This window comes from Mesoplodon bidens, assembly GCF_964165515.1.
Source record: "Mesoplodon bidens genome assembly, chromosome: 11".
Lineage (NCBI taxonomy): Eukaryota > Metazoa > Chordata > Mammalia > Artiodactyla > Ziphiidae > Mesoplodon > Mesoplodon bidens.
This window is the reverse complement of record NC_138167.1, coordinates 26198598-26220604: the sequence shown is the minus strand read 5'-3', so window position 1 is coordinate 26220604 and position 22007 is coordinate 26198598. Positions and strand designations below refer to the sequence as shown.

Sequence of the window (22007 nt, the reverse complement as noted above, 5' to 3'; positions counted from 1 at the left end):
ACTTTCTGGGTAAATTAATTAACCAAAAGCTAGCTTACATCTACATATGCATATATTTTGCCATTTATACTTGATATCTTGTAACAAGAAATACTCACAGTAGACCCTGAATTGGGGAGAAGTAAAAAAAATTCTGGTCATTAAATAAACACACCATTTTTTTCCCTTCACGTTATTTAGCCTTCTTTAACATTATCACACGCACATATACACACACAAAGGAGCAGCACCAGTGCATCTACTTGTCTGCAATTTAAAAAAAATTAAAGATGCCATCAAAAGTTGAATAAGTCAATGACTCATAACATAGTCTCTTTTCTGGATTTACTTAATAACGTCCAGTGAAGAATTCTAGTTAAAAAAACAAAACAAAACAGAAAAAACAGCAGACAACGAGCTACCAATTAGAAAGTAAGTGCATAAACAATATCAGTGTAGCAGCAAAATACAGTTATTGTTAACATTCCGATGCACCTCATTTATCATTTTGTGCAAGAAAAATGACCACAGTCTGGCCAATTCCAGATTTCAGACTAAATTAAAATCATACTTAATTGAGCAAATTATGTGTATTTTAAAATAAATGAAGTTCACCTCTCATAGAAATGATTTTTATAGACATAAATCATGTGGCAAGTAAAGTACAAAGTAAATATCAATGACCAAAAAATTAGAATCAACCTCTGTAGATGAATTTGAAGTGTAAGGAAAGATGATTTTACAATATATGTATTTTACATTGTCTGAGGTCTCTCTTAAGCTATCGAGGTAAAGCCAGCCATCTGAGATACATATTTCCTGTTTCGTTTGTTTTGATTTAACTGAACTGTAGCCATTTGATTGCAGAAGTTTATCTGTGACTTAGAGAAAGCATAAATTGTTTTATCACACCGGAGTCTGTGCTTTGTGTTATTCTTCCCAACTTCCTCTCATCTTGCAAAATGATGGCCATTAATTCAATCAAATATCTAACCACCGAGGAGAAAACACCCGCTGGATCTTGGGCAGTATCCTGTGTGTGGCTGCAAAACGTTCACCCCAGGTATTCGTCCACGGGAGACGAAGACTAGGGGTAAGGAGGCTTGGAGAGACAGTGGAGAGGGGCGCACTGCGAGCTGGAATGTGGCTGCTCATCGGGCAGAGCTACGTCAGGACTGCAAATGAGAAACAACATGTCAGCCAGAAATGTATTTACAAGGGGCTAGACACAGTTGTAAGGGTTCAACAGACACATTCTCTTCACAGGAATTTTGCACAGAAAATGGCTTAAATCTAAAGCATGCCAAGACAACTGCAGATTTTCAAAAAAATGCCCCCAAAAAGAAAACTGAAACGCACTGGGGAAATAGTATGTGAACGCCTCCCCAGCAATCACTCTTTTCAATTTCTTCACACAGTCTCATTCCCCTAGTTCTCTGGGTTAGTTGCAAGATTTTTTTAGATCAGTTCTTTTCGAACTTTAATGATTGCATAGCAATCACCGGGAGTGATTCTGATTCAATAGGTCTGGGGTGGGACCTGAGAATCTGCATTTCAAAGAAGTTCCTGGGGACACGGACATGCTGGACCAAGGCTTTAGAGGATTCTACAGTTCTCTGGTAGATTCAATAGGAGAACTAATTTGCCTGTGGAAGTCTGACCTGCTCTAAGGGTTCCCCCTATCTGCTTTAGCTTGGTTGTGTAAATATGACAGAAGAGCAAGTATATAATGCAGGCTTCCAAAATGACCACTTTGGAGAGCCTCCAGTTTAAATGAACACAGAGATGCTCCAGCTCATCAACGTCTTGCTGAAAAGTATTGGAGAATAAGGACGCAAAATCATTGAATTTCCTGAAGTAATACTACAAAACAGATTTGGGTTCAGACCTCTTAAAATGTGACTAATAGGGGGAAAATCACACTATAGGTATTTTTTTTTTAATTGGAAAAGATTGGCATTTTTCTAAAACTCTGCTTTTTTCCTTTATACTTTGAAACTCAGTACCATAGAATAATTTCTGCCAGGAGTGTTACGTGAGAAAGCTATTCAAGGTTTATTATTGTTATTTATTAATTTAATCATAATTTTAAAAAACCTAACACTATTATTCAACTCATTAAAAATGAGCATTAAACAATTTTTATCTTTGGTATACTATGTATATCTCTTGAGTTTTTTTTTTTTTTTTTTTTTTGCGGTACGCGGGCCTCTCACTGTTGTGGCCTCTGCCGTTGTGGAGCACAGGCTCCGGACGCGCAGGCTCAGCGGCCATGGCTCACGGGCCCAGCCACTCCGCGGCATGTGGGATCTTCCCGGACCGGGGCACGAACCCGTGTCCCCTGTATCGGCAGGCGGACTCTCAACCACTGCGCCACCAGGGAAGCCCTATCTCTTGAGTTTTAATACAGAATCATAATTATGTACAATACTCCTCTGCTTGGGATCACCCTTACTTCCCAAACTCTTTGAACTGCTATAAATTTAGTTTTAAATGGAGATATGCTCTTCTGCACTAGTTAGGACAACCAGTGATAAAAATGACTTTTCCTATCTATTTTAAAATGTGATAGGTAAACATGGGAGAGCTAGAGGTTCAACACAAGGACTAAGAGAATACTGCATGGCAGGCTTCTTCCTCCACCCTCCAGGAACAGTCAGATGGCCTGGGGAATAGAGCAGCAGATAGACTTTCCCATAGACCTAACGGAGTTTCTTTCTGTTAAATCTGCATGATTCAGAATGAGTTTCTTTTTAGGGCACGAAACATGTTATTCAGCATAAGTTACGGCAAGTAGCACAGGGTGGTCACATCGTACCAGAGGCGTAAGTGTTTGAAGACCCATGGAGTTCAATACTCTTCTTGATAAAGGAAGGCAAGCATTTCTGTTTGACCAGCTGAAGTGTGTAGTAATGGCTTAAACATGGGTTATAGCTCGGCCCAACACATTGTGTTGTTTCATGATAATTAAAATTTTTTTATTATTTCAGATTTCTTAAAGTGATAGATTATAAATAGTTCATATTATAGTATTACTATTTTTAATTTGAATAAAATACAATTGCACTGTGTATATTATGTGACAGAAGCATATTTTTGGTTTACAGATTGAGGAATCACTTCTTGAATGTGAATACTGTATTTGATAAGTTCTAGTCAAATAATTTAATCATAATAATCATAATCATTTAATCGTAATAAGTTCTAATCATTTAGTCAAACTGGTTCTCAAAAAAAAAAAAGCAAGGTGAAATAAATTAAACTTAAAAAGATTCCGGGCCTCCCTGGTGGCGCAGTGGTTGAGAGTCCGCCTGCCGATGCAGGGGATACGGGTTCGTGCCCCGGTCTGGGAGGATGCCATATGCCGCGGAGCGGCTGGGCCCGTGAGCCATGGCCACTGAGCCTGCGCATCCGGAGCCTGTGCTCCGCAACGGGAGAGGACACAACAGTGAGAGGCCCGCGTACCGCAAAAAAAAGAAAAAAAAAAAAAAAAAAGATTCCTCATTAGCCTTTCCATTTCTTATCTAATTGAAACACTTAATACAGCAGCCTTCTCTACTTTTTGCCCAAGCAAATTAGAGAGGTTAAGAGACAGCAGGTTTCTGTCTTAAGGAATGGTTAGGTACTAAGAACAGTTAGTGGTAGTAACAGCTATTGAGAGCACACTGTGGCCCAGGCCTGTGCCTTGCTGAATCCTCCCAGTAGCCATTCTCTTTCTCACTTTACAAGTAAAGAAACGAAATCTTAGCCAGCAAAAGCAACTTTCCAAAATTACGCAGTTAGTCGGTGTCAGAGGCGCAAGTCAAACCCAGTCATGTGACTCTGGAGCTCATTCACTCCCTGAACTTCTGTTGCGCCCTGGCACTGCCCCATGCCCTGGGTGGGGTGGGGGCACTTTGTGGAGAACGGACTGCAGGCTAAGAACCCACGTCCTTCTGCATTACACACGTAGAATCCCACTGAAATGGGTTTGAACGTTTATAATTATATTCAGTTACTTAATGACTGAAATTACTAATGGCGTTTGTATGTTAATGAAGAACTTTCCTGAAGTAAAAACCTGTTGCTGGAAGTGGTGGGAACAGCAGGCTGAGACATCAGTTGGAAGACATTGGCTTGGGGCCTATTTAATCACATAACTTCTCCTGCTCACTTGATGTCCCACTTAAATAGTTGGCTGCACAACCACCTGAGAGACCAAGTCATCAGTGGGGCTTTGGCTGCTGCTGTGTTTCCAGGGAGCACTTGTGGCTCCCCAGCTCTCAGCTCTAACCCATGACCACATGCAGCCTGCTACTGACATCTACTCCTCACACATACATGGAAGTATGTCTGGGCTTGCCCTTACTCAACAGAAGCCTTGCCCTGGGAGAAGAGCAACAGTTATATTAAAATAAGGAGAGAACAACAAGCAGGCTATAACAGCCACAACCAGACTATAAAAACTAGACACCATCGGAGGCCAAATAACTGGAGATGAAGGATTTCAAGAAAATGATTAGGTCCTGATGGGGTGCTCTGATGATGTGTGGAAGTTCGCCCGTGGAATTTACCATAAAGGTAAGTTCATAATGGATTTACAAAGCTTTCATTGGAAAAGAAATTGTTTAGCAAACTCTCCAGTTTAGCATCCAGGGAGTATGTAGACCTGCCTTTAAAATTCTTCAGTTAATCTTACATAAAAGGCACTATCACTGCAAATATTCTTTTTTGAATGCCAATTACAATTTCTCCACCTTTCAATTTCAGTTGCATTGAGCATACTGAATGGACAGAAAACAGAAACACTTTCATAAAGTTGTCTTGGAACAGACATCAGATATGCTTTATATCCTTCCTAATTGTTTGCCTGGGAAGTATATTTTAAGGACAAAAGACAAGCAATTCCAGGTTTTATATTTGGACGGTAATGAAACACTGGACTAACCAAGTATTTACCCACACAGGGGAGCTGAAGGCCACCTTAGGCTACTTGCCAGTGGCCAGTAAAATGAACTCTAGCTCTCCTGTATTTTCAGTGGGCATGTGTGGACTTCAGGAGTCCAGTGTGTGTCTGTGTAGCCCATATTTGAAATAAAATGTGGCGAGTATAATTATGTATAGGCAGTCATGATGTGGGAAAGGAGAGTTTGGGGGTCTATGGAACTGATGTGCAACCGGGTGGGAAGAGTGGGGACATCAGAATTTACCTGAGAGTCGGGCAGTCTTGCCCCCCGGCTAGTTGTGAGCGCTGTGGCGGTACGGAGGCAGCAGGCTGCTGACAATCTATAAGAAACTGATAAATTAGACACGTATACGAAGAGACAACAGAGCAACGTGTTAGCAACAGTAACTTAAGCAGCTGCCTGAGAGATTTAGTGAGGAATGTGCATTCACACAGAAACATCTGGATTAAGCTTTTTTTTTTCCCCTGAATGATGCCAATAGAAAAGACAAGGCTTTTTCCTTAATTAAATACAGTATTTAAAAATCAGTGACACAAAATTAGTCCTGAGAGTTCTCAAGTACCTTAGGACATACGTGGCCATTCATATTTGGTATTTAGCTACATCTAAAAATAAAGGATCTCTTAACATAATGAAAGATCTTCAAGTTCTGAACCTGAACATGATGGTAATTACTTGCTGGGCAGTTAGATTTGCTATTCCAAAATGGTATGCATTGTCGGACACACTGGCGTATTGTCAGTCCCATAGGTACATTGAGAAAAGCATGCAATACAAACTTTTCCATGATTAATAGGAGGATATTAAAGAAGGAAATCATCTTTACCGTTTTCTGAAAATAGGTTTTATTTCTCAAAAGCAAGAATTGTTAGAAATCTTAGAATGTTTATTTTATATATATTAAATTGTCAGTAACTGGGATTGACAGAGAAAGCTAACCTGAATGGGAAATCTACTTTTATTTTTGTCATTTAAAAATCGTACACTATAGCTCACACTAGGCTGACAAAGCACTAGCTAGTAAAAGTTCAGACTTTAGCTGATCAGTTATGTTACTCAGCTACTCGAAGAAAGACCATGTGCTGGGTGTTCTAAAATCATCAAAGAGCAGTCTGGTTACTGGCATCAGGCTGATGTACTAGGATCACCTGCGAAGCTAGTTAGAAATGCATACATTATATTTCTACAAAAAAGATTTTTCAACAAAGTTAAAATTAGAATTAAAAATTCAATTATTCTTAAATAATTGCAGCATTTCCTCTTGCTAACTGCTTAGACTATGTATTTGCTTAGCAAACCTCTTTCCCTATATGTTATATAGGTAATATTTAAGCCAAATTATCACAAATTCTGGATTTAAAGTCGAATTAATGAGCCTCTACTGAAATTTACATTCAAAGGCTTGAATCTAAGCATCACTTGTTCTAAAGCCTACATGTTCTCTATTGTAACAAAACCTGCTTGTATAACTCCAGAATACCAAAATTCATGAAAATTGCTCATGCTTTTGTATAAGACATTGCAAACACACTAAAGTTGTCTGTGATGCAAAGTAGAATATAAGATAGGCTTGATTTAAGTTCATTCAAGAGAACATCACTGAAGACAGAGACCCTTTTATAAGGTGGTCTTTGCTGCAGAGTAACTTATTAATTATTGGTTTTTAATAGGAGCAAGATCTGATTCGTTGAGTAGCTGGTGTTCAGATTATCATACTCAGTAAAAGTCTTTCAAATGTAAAAAATATTTCCATTTTCTTAGCTTTGGGGAATTCTTTCTATTTTTTCTTTGTTTTTCCATTTTGCAGCTTGATTAGCTCAATGATTCCCTTTTGTAGAAACTCAGGAGTCTTAAAGGATGAATTCCTTTATGCTCTTTTCACCTTTTTCAACGGCTGTGCTAAGGGATAATTTAGGAATTGTTGGACAAATTTAGACAACTATTTTGATGTGGCCACCAGACATGTTTAAATTAACCGGATGTGTGCTGCCCTCTTCTGTTATATTTGAGTAAATGCAATGAATACAAATGAATGTGAACACTTGGGAATCTGGCCTGTCTTTCCTATTGCCAGGAAGGTATAAATAAAGCTGTTCTATAGCAAAGTTTTTTGTTTTTGTTTTTGTTTTTTGTTCTTTTATAGCAAAGTTTTGACCTCTGTGGAATGGTAAGCCCCAGAATTAGAGTAATTAGAGTTTTTAAATGGTCTAAATTCTTTTCCATCTCTCACATTAGATTTCTTTTTTCTTTTTGTTAATGCAGTCACAGATTATTGTTCATTTGAAATATGCTTTGTGATGAAGTTTAGAAAACTGGTGAGCAGGACCACAATGCACTCTCTTAATTAATTGTTTAATATGTGGTGGCTATTTCTTACATTTGTAGTGAATATCAGTTTTTCCCTCTTTAGTTATATCACCTCTGGTTAATTATTATTATTACTTTGCATTTATTATTTATAAGTACTTAGCTAAGGGCTATCCTTAAAGAATAAAAACAAATTCCATAGATAAGATGGTGAAAGAGTAAAGAAATTTGAAAAATAGCTAATTGCTCTGACTCAATTATCTTCTAAATTCCTCTTCTGTGGTCAACAGTCTTCCAGTCATGGACTTGGCTAACCCATGTGTATTTAGCATGTACTTTGTAAAATGAAAGGGGTGGGTTGAGAGATTGAGAAAGTCCCTTCCAGCTATGAGATGCTGTGGGCTTTACATGATCTTACCTGTTCTTTGTAGGATCTACTCTGGTAGACTCATTCTTGAAGGAACTAGGCCTCATCTCATTGCTTTTGAGGGCATAAAAGATGAGAAGTATGTGACTTAAGGAGGAGGCATCTCAGAACACCAGAAGCCACTGCTGTCATCTGGGGCCACCAGAATTTGTTTCAACCATTCAGCAAGCAAGTTACTAAACTCCACTTATGTGTCTAAAACTGTGTTAGGTGGTAGAGATAAAAGGAAAACAGAAGACATGGTCCCTGGTCAATTGAGAAAGACAAGCATATTCAACAAACAAAGTGTCATGGCGATGATGATGGTGATGGTGATGATGATGAGATGTGGTGGTGGGAGCACTGAGCACTCGTTCATTGCTTACCATGTGCCAGGCACTGTGCAGGCACTTACTATGTGTGCTCTCCTTTAACCTCGCTTTATTAATCCCAATTTGTGAATGAGGAAAGGGGGACCTAGGTTAAGTAACTTGCCAAAGTTCACTAAGAGGTGGAGCTGGAATTTGAATCCAGGATTGTATGATCCAAGGGCTGAATTAGATTTTAAGGCACCTCACTGCAATGCTTCCCATGATAGGGAAATGTAGGGATCTCAGAGCAGAAACAATTCACTAATCTAAGTAGTCAGGAAATGCTTCCTGGCGGTTGTGACATCTAGGTTGTACACCTAGAAAACAAATGAGCAAATTAGCAAAAGCACTTCTTAGCAACTATAAACTCTTTATGGCCTCTACTACTGGTAATAAAATATTTTATAAAGTTAAAGTGTTTACTTGAAATGCTCAGAACTGAATTAGATAACACTGTACATTTATATTATAAGGCCATAGGCCTGAGAAATGTCACAGAACTCAAGAGATTGTTAGTGCCTCAAGGTCAGAGGTGAATAAGGGATATTATTGTTTAACAATCTATATGTCCTGGTATACACAGGAACTTATTTGACATTCCTCCCTAAACAAAGGCCTCCAGTAGGAAGGAAGGTAGAAAAGGGGAGAAAGAAGGAAGGAAATTATTTGGTGAGAAAGAAGGAAGGAAATTATTTGGTGAATCAACATGATGTAATTTCTCCTAGGAACTTTATATTAGTTTTAAGTCTCAGCAACACTCTGGAGTTGTTATTTGCACTATTCCTATCACGAGGAAAATAAGTATTTTTGATCTATGGGACTATATTAAAATCTCATGTATTCTGAGACTAGTTTTTTCTTTGACATTTTTCATGATCTCTCCCACCAAAAACAAATACAGAGCTTGGCATCACAGTACGGTCTCCGCAAACATTCACTGATTAAGTTAATACAAGGTCACCAGCTAAGAGGTGGCAGAGCCAAGGTTTAAAGTGAAACGTTTCCGATGCTAAAGGCCTACTTCCTACTCACTCCTCTGTTTGTCTCTCGAATTGATGCCAGCTACGTCTAGAAACTATCAGACGCCAGCTACCTCTAGAAACTATCAGAAACTGTCAGACACATATTGTCAAACAAACATAAGAACTTCATCAGACAGTTGACTGTAATTTGAAGGCAACTAGTCAGCTCAAAAACACAAAGCAAGATAAAAGGTGCAGGAATGGGGATAATATCCAGCTTCTATGAAGAGGTGGCTGAAATTAATGAATTTCATTGGCAGGAAGAGAAAGTCTTGTCATATGGTTTTCCCTCAGGAGGCTACTGTTTTTAAACTTTTCGATGCAATTTAGAAAACAAACCCATTTTCTAAAAGTCAGTGCCTTAGTGACTGCATGGGCCCACTGGTGACTGATTGGGATGGGAGGGAGAGCCTCATGGAGGGGGGGCCGGGAACACTTCTATGTTTTTGGCTCCACACATGGCTCAGATGGCAGTGGAGGGAGTTGATGAGGACAGTGTGCTGCTGCAGGGGTGGCTCCCTTGGTGCCTGGATGTTCTCAGGAGGGCAGAGCAGCCGCTCTTTGTGGCTAACAGTCTTCTACAGAATGGCCTGCGCCCCAGCCCCTGGTTTTCCTGACTTGAGAACTAATGCATCCTAACCATTTCGTGATGTCTTATTTTCCACACCACATCTCCTTCCTTCGTGACCATAAACTCCATCAAGTGCTTCACACATACCCATGAAAACGATTTCTGTCCCCCGAGTTTTCCTCAGGCCAAATAATCCAAGTTCTTCCTCACAGGACACAATTTCAACCTCCCGCAGCCACATCTTTGCTCTCTGACCATGCTCCAGTTTGTGTACAACCTTCTAAAAATGAGGTGCTCAGAGAGGAAACCATGAGTGATAAGCTGTGACAGCTGGACAGGGGTGGCAGAGTCCTGCTCATCTGAGACATCCCGATTCTACTAAAAGAGAAGAAGCCTGCGTGGTGTTTTTGGGCAGCCACGTCACACTGTTATCTCATATGGGCTTACTTTGTTTAAGTCATGTTTCCTCCAGCCTGTACTTACGGTGTCTGGAATTTCAATGCAATATTTTATATACTTTTAACGTTATGTTAATCTCTAAAATGTTTCACCTCTTCCTACCTGATGCATCTTTTAGATTCTATTCTGTCATCTACCATATTAACTTCCTCTTCCTTTTATTTTCTCTCTCAAGTCAGAAAATGTGATCATCATGACCTTGATTCTTCTCAACTCTAAGCAGGCCAAGGGTTGAAATAAATAAATATGTTTTAATTTAAGGAAACCCACTGGAAAAGGAATACAGAAGCACAAATTCTAACTGAAAATCTGTACTCAAATTTCAGCAGACTTTCTTTTTGGCAAAAATCATTTTAGAGTGAAGATAAAGTAGTCAGATCAGTCTTGGAAAAAACCAAATTGACAATAGAATGTGAAATTTGAGTAATTATGTTAGTAGAAAATATACATTTTTATGTACTATGCACTGAGGTGGAGACAGAAAAACTGCATAACATTTTTTTGTTTCCCAACTCAGAAATTCTGAATATTTGTGGATAATAGCACAAAGGTGCTCTCCACAATTAATTACTGACATAATTCTGCACACACTCAGGTCTTAAGTGAGGGTTTTACACAATAATTCATGGGACTGGATAATGGGTACATCACAATTTCCTTCCATTTGCCAACGATGCTTCTGCAGCAAATTTTTTATGGTCTCTTTGCCTTCCTCATTATTCTCTATCCTCTCTCTTCTGTGCTCTTCAACTTTCCTCCATGTCAGCATAAGATTTAGGTCCTTCAGAGAGATCTTAATGTTTAGATCCCTGCTCCACCAACCAGTAGCTGAGGGACATTGAAGAAGTGACTTCACCATTCTGAGTCTCAGCTTTTCTGTTAAGTGAGGACATTAAATATAAATCTTGCAGATCAGGTGAGAGGATGTTTGTGAAAGCATCCTCTTTCACATCCATGAGCAGGAACTGGTCATCGATAAGACATGAGCACTAAAGGGAGGAGTCAAGATGACCTTGAGATTTTCAGCTTCAAGAAACAAAGTCCTTGCCATTAACAACAATGAAATTAAAAAGACCAAATAGACCATATAATAAGATCATTTCAACAAGCCTTTGCTCCTATTATTACGTTCATCTAAAATGCACTTCTCTTCTCTTGGAGTATTCAGAACTAACAAGTTTCAGTCTTTACTCCTGACCACCCAAGAAAGAAGTGTCTGCTTCCCCTAAACTCGGTTAGCACTTATCTCATCTCCTTCAGGATTTCTTGTACACAGCTTTTGACCACTGCGTTTCTTGCAGTGTATCTAAATTCCTCAGTCATGCTATGCAGTTGACAGCAGAGGGGACACTGCCTTATAATTCTTTGTTTCCCCACAGTAGTTTCCTTCGGGAATTTGCATGTGATACAAAAAACCTGCTAATATACTGACTTTGCCTTCCCTAAAGGATCATTAGACTTGTTTATTAGTTACATTATTAATGTCGCCATTGTGTGATGGATCCACTTGAGGAAGAAAGAGTACAATTTAGACATTCCTGTCATCGTAACAATATCTTTCTAACAAAAGGAATAAGAAAGAGAAAATACTCTCTGATAAAGATTTTAAAGCTAATTTAGTGATATCAGGTGATTGATTATTCTTCAATAATTTTAAGACTTTGATGTATAAATTTTGAAAATAATTATAATTGCCATTATTTAAAATATGCCAAATAACATCAATACTAAATTATTCCTCACTAAATCCACAAAATGACTAATAGTGTGTTAGTGAATTAACAGAAACGTTAATGGAGAAGCATCAAAATACATTCTCCTCGCAGTAATAACTTGAACACTTAAGTAGTCCTATGGATGCCTATACACATAAACTGAAAAAACAGACATATGCAGTAAAGAATTTAAGAAAAAGATAAGAAAAATTTTAAGATAGGAACATTATATAAAGAAAACTAATGAGATAGAAACATTTGCATGAATATAAACAGTAGTTAGGAAGAGCTGAAATATTTTCAAAAACGTAATGATGAATTTAATGGTACATTGGCTTTAGTAAAAATGGATAGCTGTGAAAAACTTTTAGCGTTTTATAATCAAACACATAGAGTTGGCTATCTCATCCCTTTTTGCCAAACATATCACATGAGTTTCTCTGAAAGTACCCACAGATAAGACAATAACAATTTCCAGCTACTCGGGGGTGTAATCTGCTAATTTATGTCAACAGACACTTCAGCTTTAACTTTACATCAGTGTTTAACACAGCAAATCCCATTATTTATTTATACCCTTTATAGTCAGAGACAATCATTATTCATTAAAAATTTCCAGGGAACGATGCAGACAGAATTGTTGAAACACATAAAAAAATTTCAGGATAGACAATGCAAAAATATGACTTGGTGACAAACCTTTAAAAACACCTGGCTCTGCCTTCATATAAATGACAACTGTGCATAGTTTATCATACTTTGGGGACAAGCATTAAAACTGTCTTCAACAATGTAGAATCAGAGCATGTCTTGCTAACGAGCAGGAGCGTTTTTAGACTTTTCAGTGATTACAGATTAGACAAAAACTTTCACCGCGCTTTCCATTTGCTGTCCTGAGGAATATCATATGACTAGCTGATAAAACAAAGCAATATTAAAAAGTCTATATTTATTTCAAACCTTGCAAAAGAGAAATATAAAAATACCCTGCAGTATCGTCAACTTTCTGCTTCTGGACAACTTACAATTATACCATGAGCATGTGTGTAATTAACAGCCTATGTAGGAAGACATGGAAGATACAGGGGAAGAGGGTAATTAAATACAGTGGCACCAAGAGGTAAAAGTACATTTTGTTGCCAGATTCTTACACCAATTAAGTACCTTTTAGAAAATAACGTTTTGTTCTGAAATGACCTTCCCAAGAACAATGTCAGCTGGCACAAAGTTAACTCAGGATGGTATGATGGTCTGTTCTCATTAAACAATGTCAATAATAGCATGTATCAGATGAAGACCAGCTATACCTTTGAATGTCAGAATTAATTCATCATCAAAAAGAAACAAAAGAGAAGTAAGTTAAACTACAAACAAGAACCCGCTAAAAAGATCAAGTGAAAATATATCCCAAACAAGAAAAATATTTGAGACACCACTCAGTGAAATGTGTTTGATTTGCTTATTTAATATATATACATAGTCATTTCAAAAAAAAATCAAAACTAGAAAATATCCTGAGGGGTTCAGGGCATCCTCTTCTGTAAAGCAATGGATCTGAAAATTATAGACTATCACCAATGTCAGTTGTTTCTTGGCTTTTTTTTTTTTTAAGAAAAGAAGAAATACTTATAACATGTAATCCATATTTTGGAGAGGGGGGACAACTCAGAAACCCCAAAACTAAACCAAAATTCCTCCCAAGAAAATTAAACCATATGTATAACTTGGTTAAAGGAAAAGCAATATATTTAAATATTAAATATTTTTAAAATACAAGTTTACAGAAGGTGCTTATTCAGTTCTCAAAGAAAAGAATAAAGATTTACAATAACAAGCTTCCTAATGTAAAAGTATTTGATTTGTAGAAATTTAATTGAAGCAAAGCTCTTCAGAAATACATCTATTAAAGAAAATAAGGTTCACTCGGGTTTATAGCCAACTTACCTCTTTTTGCTTTTGATGTCAAGTAGTGCATAAAAAGAGAAAAAAATTTATGTTTAACTGATTCTACTGTCATAATGGCTTATTCCATAAATACCTACTCGGAGTAAATGACTCTAGTATACTTTTTTTGTTTGTTTGTTTTTTGTTTTCACAGGATCCTATGAATAGAGGTGGAGCTGGGACTGCCTGGAAAGCCAGAAATAGGTATTTAACATGAACTAAGCAGCATCCATATAGGGTACCTCTTCCTACTCTAAATTTCAGTTCTTATGACCCAAACTGATCATAGACTGATTTTTCATTGCTAGTAAGACAAAATCTTAAGTGCAATGAAGAATTGGGAGGTAAGGCTCAGTTTAGAGCAAAAATGTAGTTGATGAACAGCATCAGAGCAGCAAAAAAGTCCTTAACATGAGGAAAGTATACCTTCTTCAGCTAAAAAAAGTACGAATTTTATATCCACCAAAAGCAGGTTTAATTAAAATGACTGTCCTGCTCTAAATCATTATCTTGCAAAGTAAATGTATATATTTTCATATAAAATTTTAAATCATATAAATGCAAATATTTGAAGTTATATTAGTTTCTTTTAAATAATTATTTTAAGAGTAACAATCTAATCTAGTTCAACTCTCGAGAACATTCACTGACAACTGCGGTCACATTGACAGGCCCAGCTCAAGAAGCAATCCCCAAAAAGGAGACTTGATTTGTGAACTGGGCACACTAAACTGACATAAAAATAATGTATACACCAAAAAAAACACACACAAAAAAAAACCCATAAAGGAAGGAAGGAAGGAAGGGAGGGAGGGAGGGAGGGAGGGAGGGAGAAGATCTCTAGAGTCCAGTAATGAGCATAGGCAAAACAAACTTGGCTTTTACATATACAGTTCACAAAAACTTTAAATTTGTGATATGGAGAGTATATCAATGACTTTTTTTTTGGCTGAGAGGTGACAATGGAATTAATGGTTATATGACATCTTTATGACTTTACTTTTTTAGTAAACAATAGAAAGCAATAAAGTCAACCATTTTGAGTCGTGCTTTTTTTTTTTTCCTCTCATATCTTTCAGGCATAATACACTGGGAAACAGCCAAGAAAGTCAAACAAGCATCAACAGATGACTAAAGAGAAGGATGTGTGGAAGAAGTGACACACAGTTGTGCAAGAAGAAAACAAGAGGGTGGCAGGGTGCTTCATTGTTGTGTAATGAGTACAGTGCGCCATGAATCTTTCTGGTTGATTAGCTGTCTAGGTTCAATGCCTAGGTCACTTTAAGTAGTCTAGGTATAAGTGTAAGGAACTACATTTTCACTACATAATTGAAAACAAAGGAATAGGAAGTAGCAAGCATAGGCTTTCTGTGAGCATCAGAATTACTCATCATTGGCACCATGCTCCCAGCCAGAACTCGGCTGCTCCTTCAGACCCTGCCCAACTCGCTAACAGCCCAGGAGAGCCACTGAAGCAAGGTTTAGCGTGTACAAAGGCCACCCCCAAACTGTTAATATGCCTCAGAAGAGTCTGGTTGGCTGCCATGTTGATGGGTACCAGAGAAGCATTTCTCAATTAAATCAGTGGCCCCCATATCCAGTGTAATGATATAGGTATACTTTTAGAAATGGAATCTCATCGCTTTGGCGAAGGAAAGCAAAGTATTAGCACACTGAAAGAATTCAGCGTGAATTCTGGAGCTCCACTCTTTCCTGACTTGTATAGTCAGTTTATAACACATAGACACTTTAAATTGTCCCAAAAAAAGTTTGCTCTGTTTATTAGATAATGGGAATTTTACATTTTCTGGATGGAAAACTATACTATACGGTGCTGAGATATTTTAATATATTTACTTACAAGTGTATTTAGAAACATGGATTGTACACAATGAACTCCAGTCCCAGTCATGGAGAGAATAATTTGTATTCGTTGAATCAGAAAGACTCAGAGTTGAGAGAGCTCCTTCAGTATTCCTTCACTATAGCTGTCCACATGTCCTTATAAATGTAGAGGAGAGCCTACAGTTGTTAACCTAAAGATTGGCTTCCCCAAGTATCTACTGTGGCTTTTTTTTTTTTTTTTTTTTTTTTTTTTTTTTGCGTTACATGGGCCTCTCACTGTTGTGGCCTCTCCCGTTGCGGAGCACAGGCTCCGGATGCGCAGGCTCAACAGCCATGGCTCACGGGCCCAGCTGCTCCGCGGCATGTGGGATCTTCCCAGACCGGGGCACGAACCCGTGTCCCCTGCATCGGCAGGCGGACTCTCAACCACTGCGCCACCAGGGAAGCCCTACTGTGGCTTTTTAAATTATGTTTTTCTTAGTATTCCTTGTAGATAAAAGACATCCCTTTGAAAGCTGCAGTTTGAATATAACATCCCAGGGAATGCTTATAATCAGAGCATTTTTATAATAGAGGTCGTTATGTAGTTATAGTGAGGACAAACAGTAGAATTCAATAGATTAGTGCCAGCAAGTTGGATTAAATAGTGAGGAGTATAGCATAGCTGATGGCCATTTCCCCTGGAATACAATGAGGGAGAGCCCCCAGCTGCCCATCACAACAGAGTACTAAACCTCTTCTTTGCAAGGGGAAGCTTTGGGATCTGAAGGCTGGGCCATGCCAATGACAGACGGTTGTCCCACCTTACTCCCTGGCACAAAGGATACCAAAGAAGCTAAGGGTTAAGTGCTGTAGGTAAGTAATTGACTGCAGTTTGGTGGAATAAAGGCTGTTCTCTGACTTGAGGGTGGGGAGCATGAACAGGGAGAAGGTGGTGAGATAACATGCAATTTTAAAATTCAGTGTTCGGACTAGTTTGTCTTTTGGTGGCAGAGATTGGTCACTTCAGTGAGTCTGAATCAGAAGCTATGATCGAGGTGCCTGGGGCTTCCCTGGTGGCAGTGGTTGAGCATCCACCTGCCGATGCAGGGGACACAGGTTCGTGCCCAGGTCTGGGAAGATCCCACATGCTGCAGAGTGGCTGGGCCCGTGAGCCATGGCCGCTGAGCCTGCACATCCGGAGCCTGTGCTCCGCAATGGGAGAGGCCACAGCAGTGAGAGGCCCAAGTACCGCAAAAAAACCAAAAAAAACCAAAACAAACAAAAAAAACCCAAGATCTAGGTGCCTGACTCTTTCGAGTTTTCTACCTGCCTTTTGATACTTTTTAGTGAGCCAGAAGTATCATTTGGGCAGGGTCAAGGGAGGAAGGTAGTTATTGCCTGCAACATCCGGCGCCTTCTGTGTGTCTCAGCCCACCTGTGCCTCCCCATCATCCCTCCAGACTCAGCCCCCTTCTAGAGGCCTCTCTCTTCACCACATGGGTGGACCCTGGTGGACACAAGCATGATGTGATCACTTTCGCCCTAAATATGTAACAATTAAGAACATCAAATAAGTATATTTTCTTTCACTTAATGGATATATTAGAGAAAGACTGTAGTTTTTTTCCTTGAGGATTTTAATTTAAAATTTTTAATTTCCATGGGTTTATTAAAATTTTAATAAAACTTAAAAGACTTCAAAGCATAGTTATACTAAAAGAGTTATATGACATAGTTATATTAAAAGAGTCAACATGGATTGAAAATATAATCTAATTTAATAAGCACATTACTGCTGCAGTGTTGGTTTTCATGTTGATCCCTCAGTAATTAAATAATTCCATCATTTTATCATAGTTTATTGTGCTTACAGTGCTCAGGTTTTGAATATGAAATCTTTTAAGAAAGTGTAAGTTCTGGATAGTATACCTGACAGAGGAGGGAGTAGAAGACAAACCCCAAAATAAAACAAAACAAAGATGCTGATAGAACCTTGGTCATTAAATGTTCCATGAATCATTGCATTATTTATTGAGTGGCTCCAATCTGTACCATGGAATGGTTTACTTAGCATTGTCTTTATCTTTTCTTTTATCCTGGAAATGGGAAAACACACAGAACCCACCTTGGAATAGTCTGATGTGTTTTCAGTCTATATATGGTGTCATTAAACTCTGCCATTTAAAATTGGCAGGATGCATTGTAAACATTTTCCAGGCTCTCCCTGCTTTGAATAAATAACACAGACTTTTTACAAGCTTGATTACACCAACTAAAAAAAACCCATTAAGTTGTTTTATTATTTTAAGAATATATAAGAAATATGGTTTCCTAGGATATCTAAACAATAGGAATTAAATTCTTTTTTTTTTTTTTTTGCGGTACGCGGGCCTCTCACTGTTGTGGCCTCTCCCGTTGCGGAGCACAGGCTCCGGACACGCAGGCCCAGTGGCCATGGCTCACCGGCGTAGCCGCTCTGCGGCATGTGGGATCTTCCCGGACCGGGGCACGAACCCGCGTCCCCTGCATCGGCAGGAGGACTCTCAACCACTGTGCCACCAGGGAAGCCCAGAATTAAATTCTTATACTGGCAAGGAGACCTAGTAAACAAATAAAGGAGATGTATGGAGAAAGGTATACAAACATTTAATATGTATCTATAATATTTAAAAGAATATTGCTACCAAAGACAGATGAAGCAGAATCAATTTGTAATAGCAAACATTTGGTCTGATGTTTCATTTTAAAAGAAAACCTAAACATGTGTCACCTTAAATCTTATTTTAAAATTAGATGTTAATGATTAGATTTCTGTGCAGAAATTATATCCAGTTAAAACCATTGGTAAGCTACCAGCCAAATCTGGCTATTGGGCACTTGCAATATAGCTAGTTCAGATTGAGACGTGCTGTCGGCGCAAAATACACACTGAATTTCAAAGACTAAGAAGAACAGATGCAAAATCTCATTAATAATCGCTTCTACTGATTGCATGTTGCAATCATAACATTATGGACATATTGTGTTAAATAAAATGTATTATTAAAATTAAGTTTATCTGTTTCTTTTTACTTTTTCTCATATGGCTACTAGATTATTTAAAATTACACATGTGGCTCATATCATCTTTCTATTGACTAGCTTTTTTTTTTTTTTTTTTTTAATTAATTAATTTATTTATTTATTTTTGGCTGTGTTGGGTCTTCGTTTCTGTGCGAGGGCTTTCTCTAGTTGTGGCAAGTGGGGGCCACTCTTCATCGCAGTGCGCGGGCCTCTCCCTATCGCGGCCTCTCTTGTAGCGGAGCACTGGCTCCAGATGCGCAGGCTCAGTAGTTGTGGCTCACGGGCCCAGTTGCTCTGCGGCATGTGGGATCTTCCCAGACCAGGGCTTGAACCCGTGTCCCCTGCATTGGCAGGCAGATTCTCAACCACTGCGCCACCAGGGAAGCCCTATTGACTAGCTTTGGTCTAGATGGTAAAACATTCTTATAGCTGTCATTTTATTGTTTGACAAGATATATGTCAATTCTGCACATAAAGACATTTCAAGCTTTCTTAAAGGGTTCAAGTATATCTTCTTTCTCCTCCAAATGTCTATTTAAAAATAAACAAAAAGATGAATATTAATATAAAAAGGAAAAAAAAGCCAAGATATATTAAGTGACAAAAAAATAGCATGCATAATGATGTTTGTGGCTGTGCCAGTGTTACTGTTAATACATATATAAATACATATATGTGACTATATATGCATATGTTTATATATATTTGCTTGTATATGTACAGAGTGTTTCTGAAAGGATACCCAAGTTTGCCCGGGCACAGTTGTGGCAGGGAGAACTACTTTCTATTTGTATACCCTTCTGTACCTTTTGAATTTTGAACAATCATTATCTATCGAAAAATATACTTAAAAACTATAAGTATACTTATTACTTTCTCTTATTCCTTTTTAGATGCATATATAATCATATATGCTTAAAAAGGAATAAGAGGGCTTCCCTGGTGGCGCACTGGTTAAGAATCCGCCTGCCAATGCAGGGGATAAGGGTTCGAGCCCTGGTCTGGGAAGATCCCACATGCTGCGGAGCAACTAAACCCGTGTGCCACAACTACTGAGCCTGTTCTCTAGAGCCCACGAGCCACAGCTATTGAAGCCTGCACGCCTAGAGTCTGTGCTCCCCAACAAGAGAAGCCACCACAATGAGAAGCTCGTGCACCACAACGAAGAGTAGCCTCCGCTCGCCACAACTGGAGAAAGCCCACGCACAGCAATGAAGACCCAACACAGCCAAAAACAAACAAACAAACAAACAAATAAATAAATAAATTATTTTTAAAAAAGAATAAGAGAAACTAATAAGTAAGGAAAGCCTATATATTTATATGCAACATTTTGGTCTGTATTACATGGGTTCATAAATTTTGCCCTCTAAAGTGAATATTTTCAGGGGAATTCTCTGCAAGTCCAAGGGTTAGGGCTCCATGCTTCCACTGCAGTGGGCACAGGTTTGATTCCGGTTGGGGAACTAAGGTCCCACAAGCCGCGGGGCATGGCCAAAGAAAAGTGAATATTTTCTTATAATTGCCTTGATTTTTAGGCATAATATATTAAAACAACCAAACAAAGAAACTTCAAATGATACATATGCTGCCTATATTAAATAGTAAGAGAAATGACTAACTCATTTGAAAATTTTCCAAATGCAATTGTTATATATAGATTTTATTACATCATCTACTTTAAACTACATCTGAAATGCACTATAATTCTGTATATCGGAAGAACTATATATAGAGATGATAAACCACAATAAAGCTGTATATTTTGAGATACTGTAGAAAATTTGGACTAATTACCAATTATCCAACAAACTGAGGGCCTACTATGTGCCAGGTACAGTGTAAGATCCTGGAGATTAAAAGAGGTAAGGTTTCTGCCCAAAAGCTTACAGACTCATAGAGAAATCTGATTTTAAGACAAACTGTGACTGTACTGTCTGTAGTGAGGAGTAGAGATCGAAGCGGCTAATTCTACCCAGTGGAGACAAGGGATCAGAAAACTCTTTATAATTTTTGTGCATTTATGCACACGATGGTAAAACTGGTATATATGAGACATCTAGCTTAAAACCTTTGCAAAAGAAAACAAGGAAGGGAAAAAAGTCTTAAAATTCCAAAATATTTTTATATGAAACTAGTTATCTGGATGAAAATCAAAACACTCGTCTAAACTGGAGGATATTTGATATTTATCTAAACAAAGCAAATATGGAGCTATTTGAAAAAAATGAGATAAATTCCTGTATTTCTCAGTTTTCAGTTAGGTATCTGTCATTACAGAGATGGACAGAATCTAAAGAAGAAGTATAGCTCCTCAGATGACATTCTTCACACATTCCAACCCAAGATCATTTTATACTAAAAGACTTCCTGTAAAAATGGAATTGCTACTTGAAGAAACACTGAAAGAATTGAAACAAAATTTAAGGGTGTCGCACATTTCCACTGTAAAATGAATCAGAGCTAACCCAGTAGAAGAGAAAAGTACTCTTGCAGCATACATGATTCACTAAAATTTGGAAATTTGAACAAATTTTTGATTGCATATTACACTGGGGCAAGACAGAAAAATGTATTTTTAAACATGTGGTTGGTAATTTTGTGAATTAGTATTTTTGAATTAACTTTTGTTTTAGCAGATTCCAAACTAAGGGCAACATGCTCTAGCATGAGAAAATGCTCAAGCCTTCCTCTGCCGGGGAAAAGTCTGTAGAAGCTATGTTAAAAGCAAATACAACCTTAAACGACTACACGTTTCAACAGAATGCTGTTCACTCCTACTATTTCAAGAATTGAATCTTGTGGAAAAAGAAAGTATGTGGGGAAGTGGAACACACAAAAATGGAGAAGCCTCTATAGGAAAAAACACACTTTAGGCAAAAAACCACTGAGGCTGTTAGTTCAGGAAGTCAGCTCAATTAGCATTCACCGAGCTCCTTCCACAGACCAACCACGGGAGGATGAAGAAGCACAGGCAGTTAGAGCAGGACGTATGTACACAGGACACGCTGGCTTTTGCGTAGAGCTGAACTTCTTTGATTTCAAACACTTGTAAACATTCATATTCCTCACAGTTTTGATTCCGAGTCTCCACCACCTCTCATTTCACGTTTCATTAGACTCTGTAGTTGCTTCTTTGCGTCAGGTGTTACTGTAAGCAGTTAGGGGCAGGGGGTTCCAGGAGAAAGAGAACCAGGCATGGCTTTCTTGACCTAAGAGAAGCCATTTTTGCCCTAAGCCATTTTATGATCTAAGCCTGGCCTTGAACAGTTCTCAATAATCTTAAGGGAACAAAAGAATGCAGAAACATTGCCTGTTATCAGGCAAGAGAAGTAACAATAGCAAACATAATATATCAGTTGTAAAAACTCCCAGTTTTGCTTCAATGGTAAAGATT

General features: G+C 38.2%; 1 protein-coding gene across 3 annotated transcripts in view; it reads right to left on the bottom strand.

Annotated features, from left to right (window-relative positions):
• Positions 1–998: 998 nt before the first annotated feature.
• The window catches only part of BICD1 (BICD cargo adaptor 1), a gene marked incomplete at its 3' end in the record, with an annotated part of 208292 nt that continues 187283 nt past the window's right edge, over positions 999–22007 (bottom strand). The window contains exons 9-10 of one of the 3 annotated variants that reach the window (XM_081248844.1): positions 5169–5244; positions 999–1154 (exon numbers count right to left, since the gene is read on the bottom strand). In XM_081248844.1, the coding sequence (XP_081104970.1) occupies positions 1067–1154; positions 5169–5244 (164 nt within the window). Of the gene's footprint in view, positions 1155–5031; positions 5255–22007 lie in introns of those variants that run through there. The other 2 variants (XM_081248842.1, XM_081248845.1) reach the window with 2 other exon arrangements.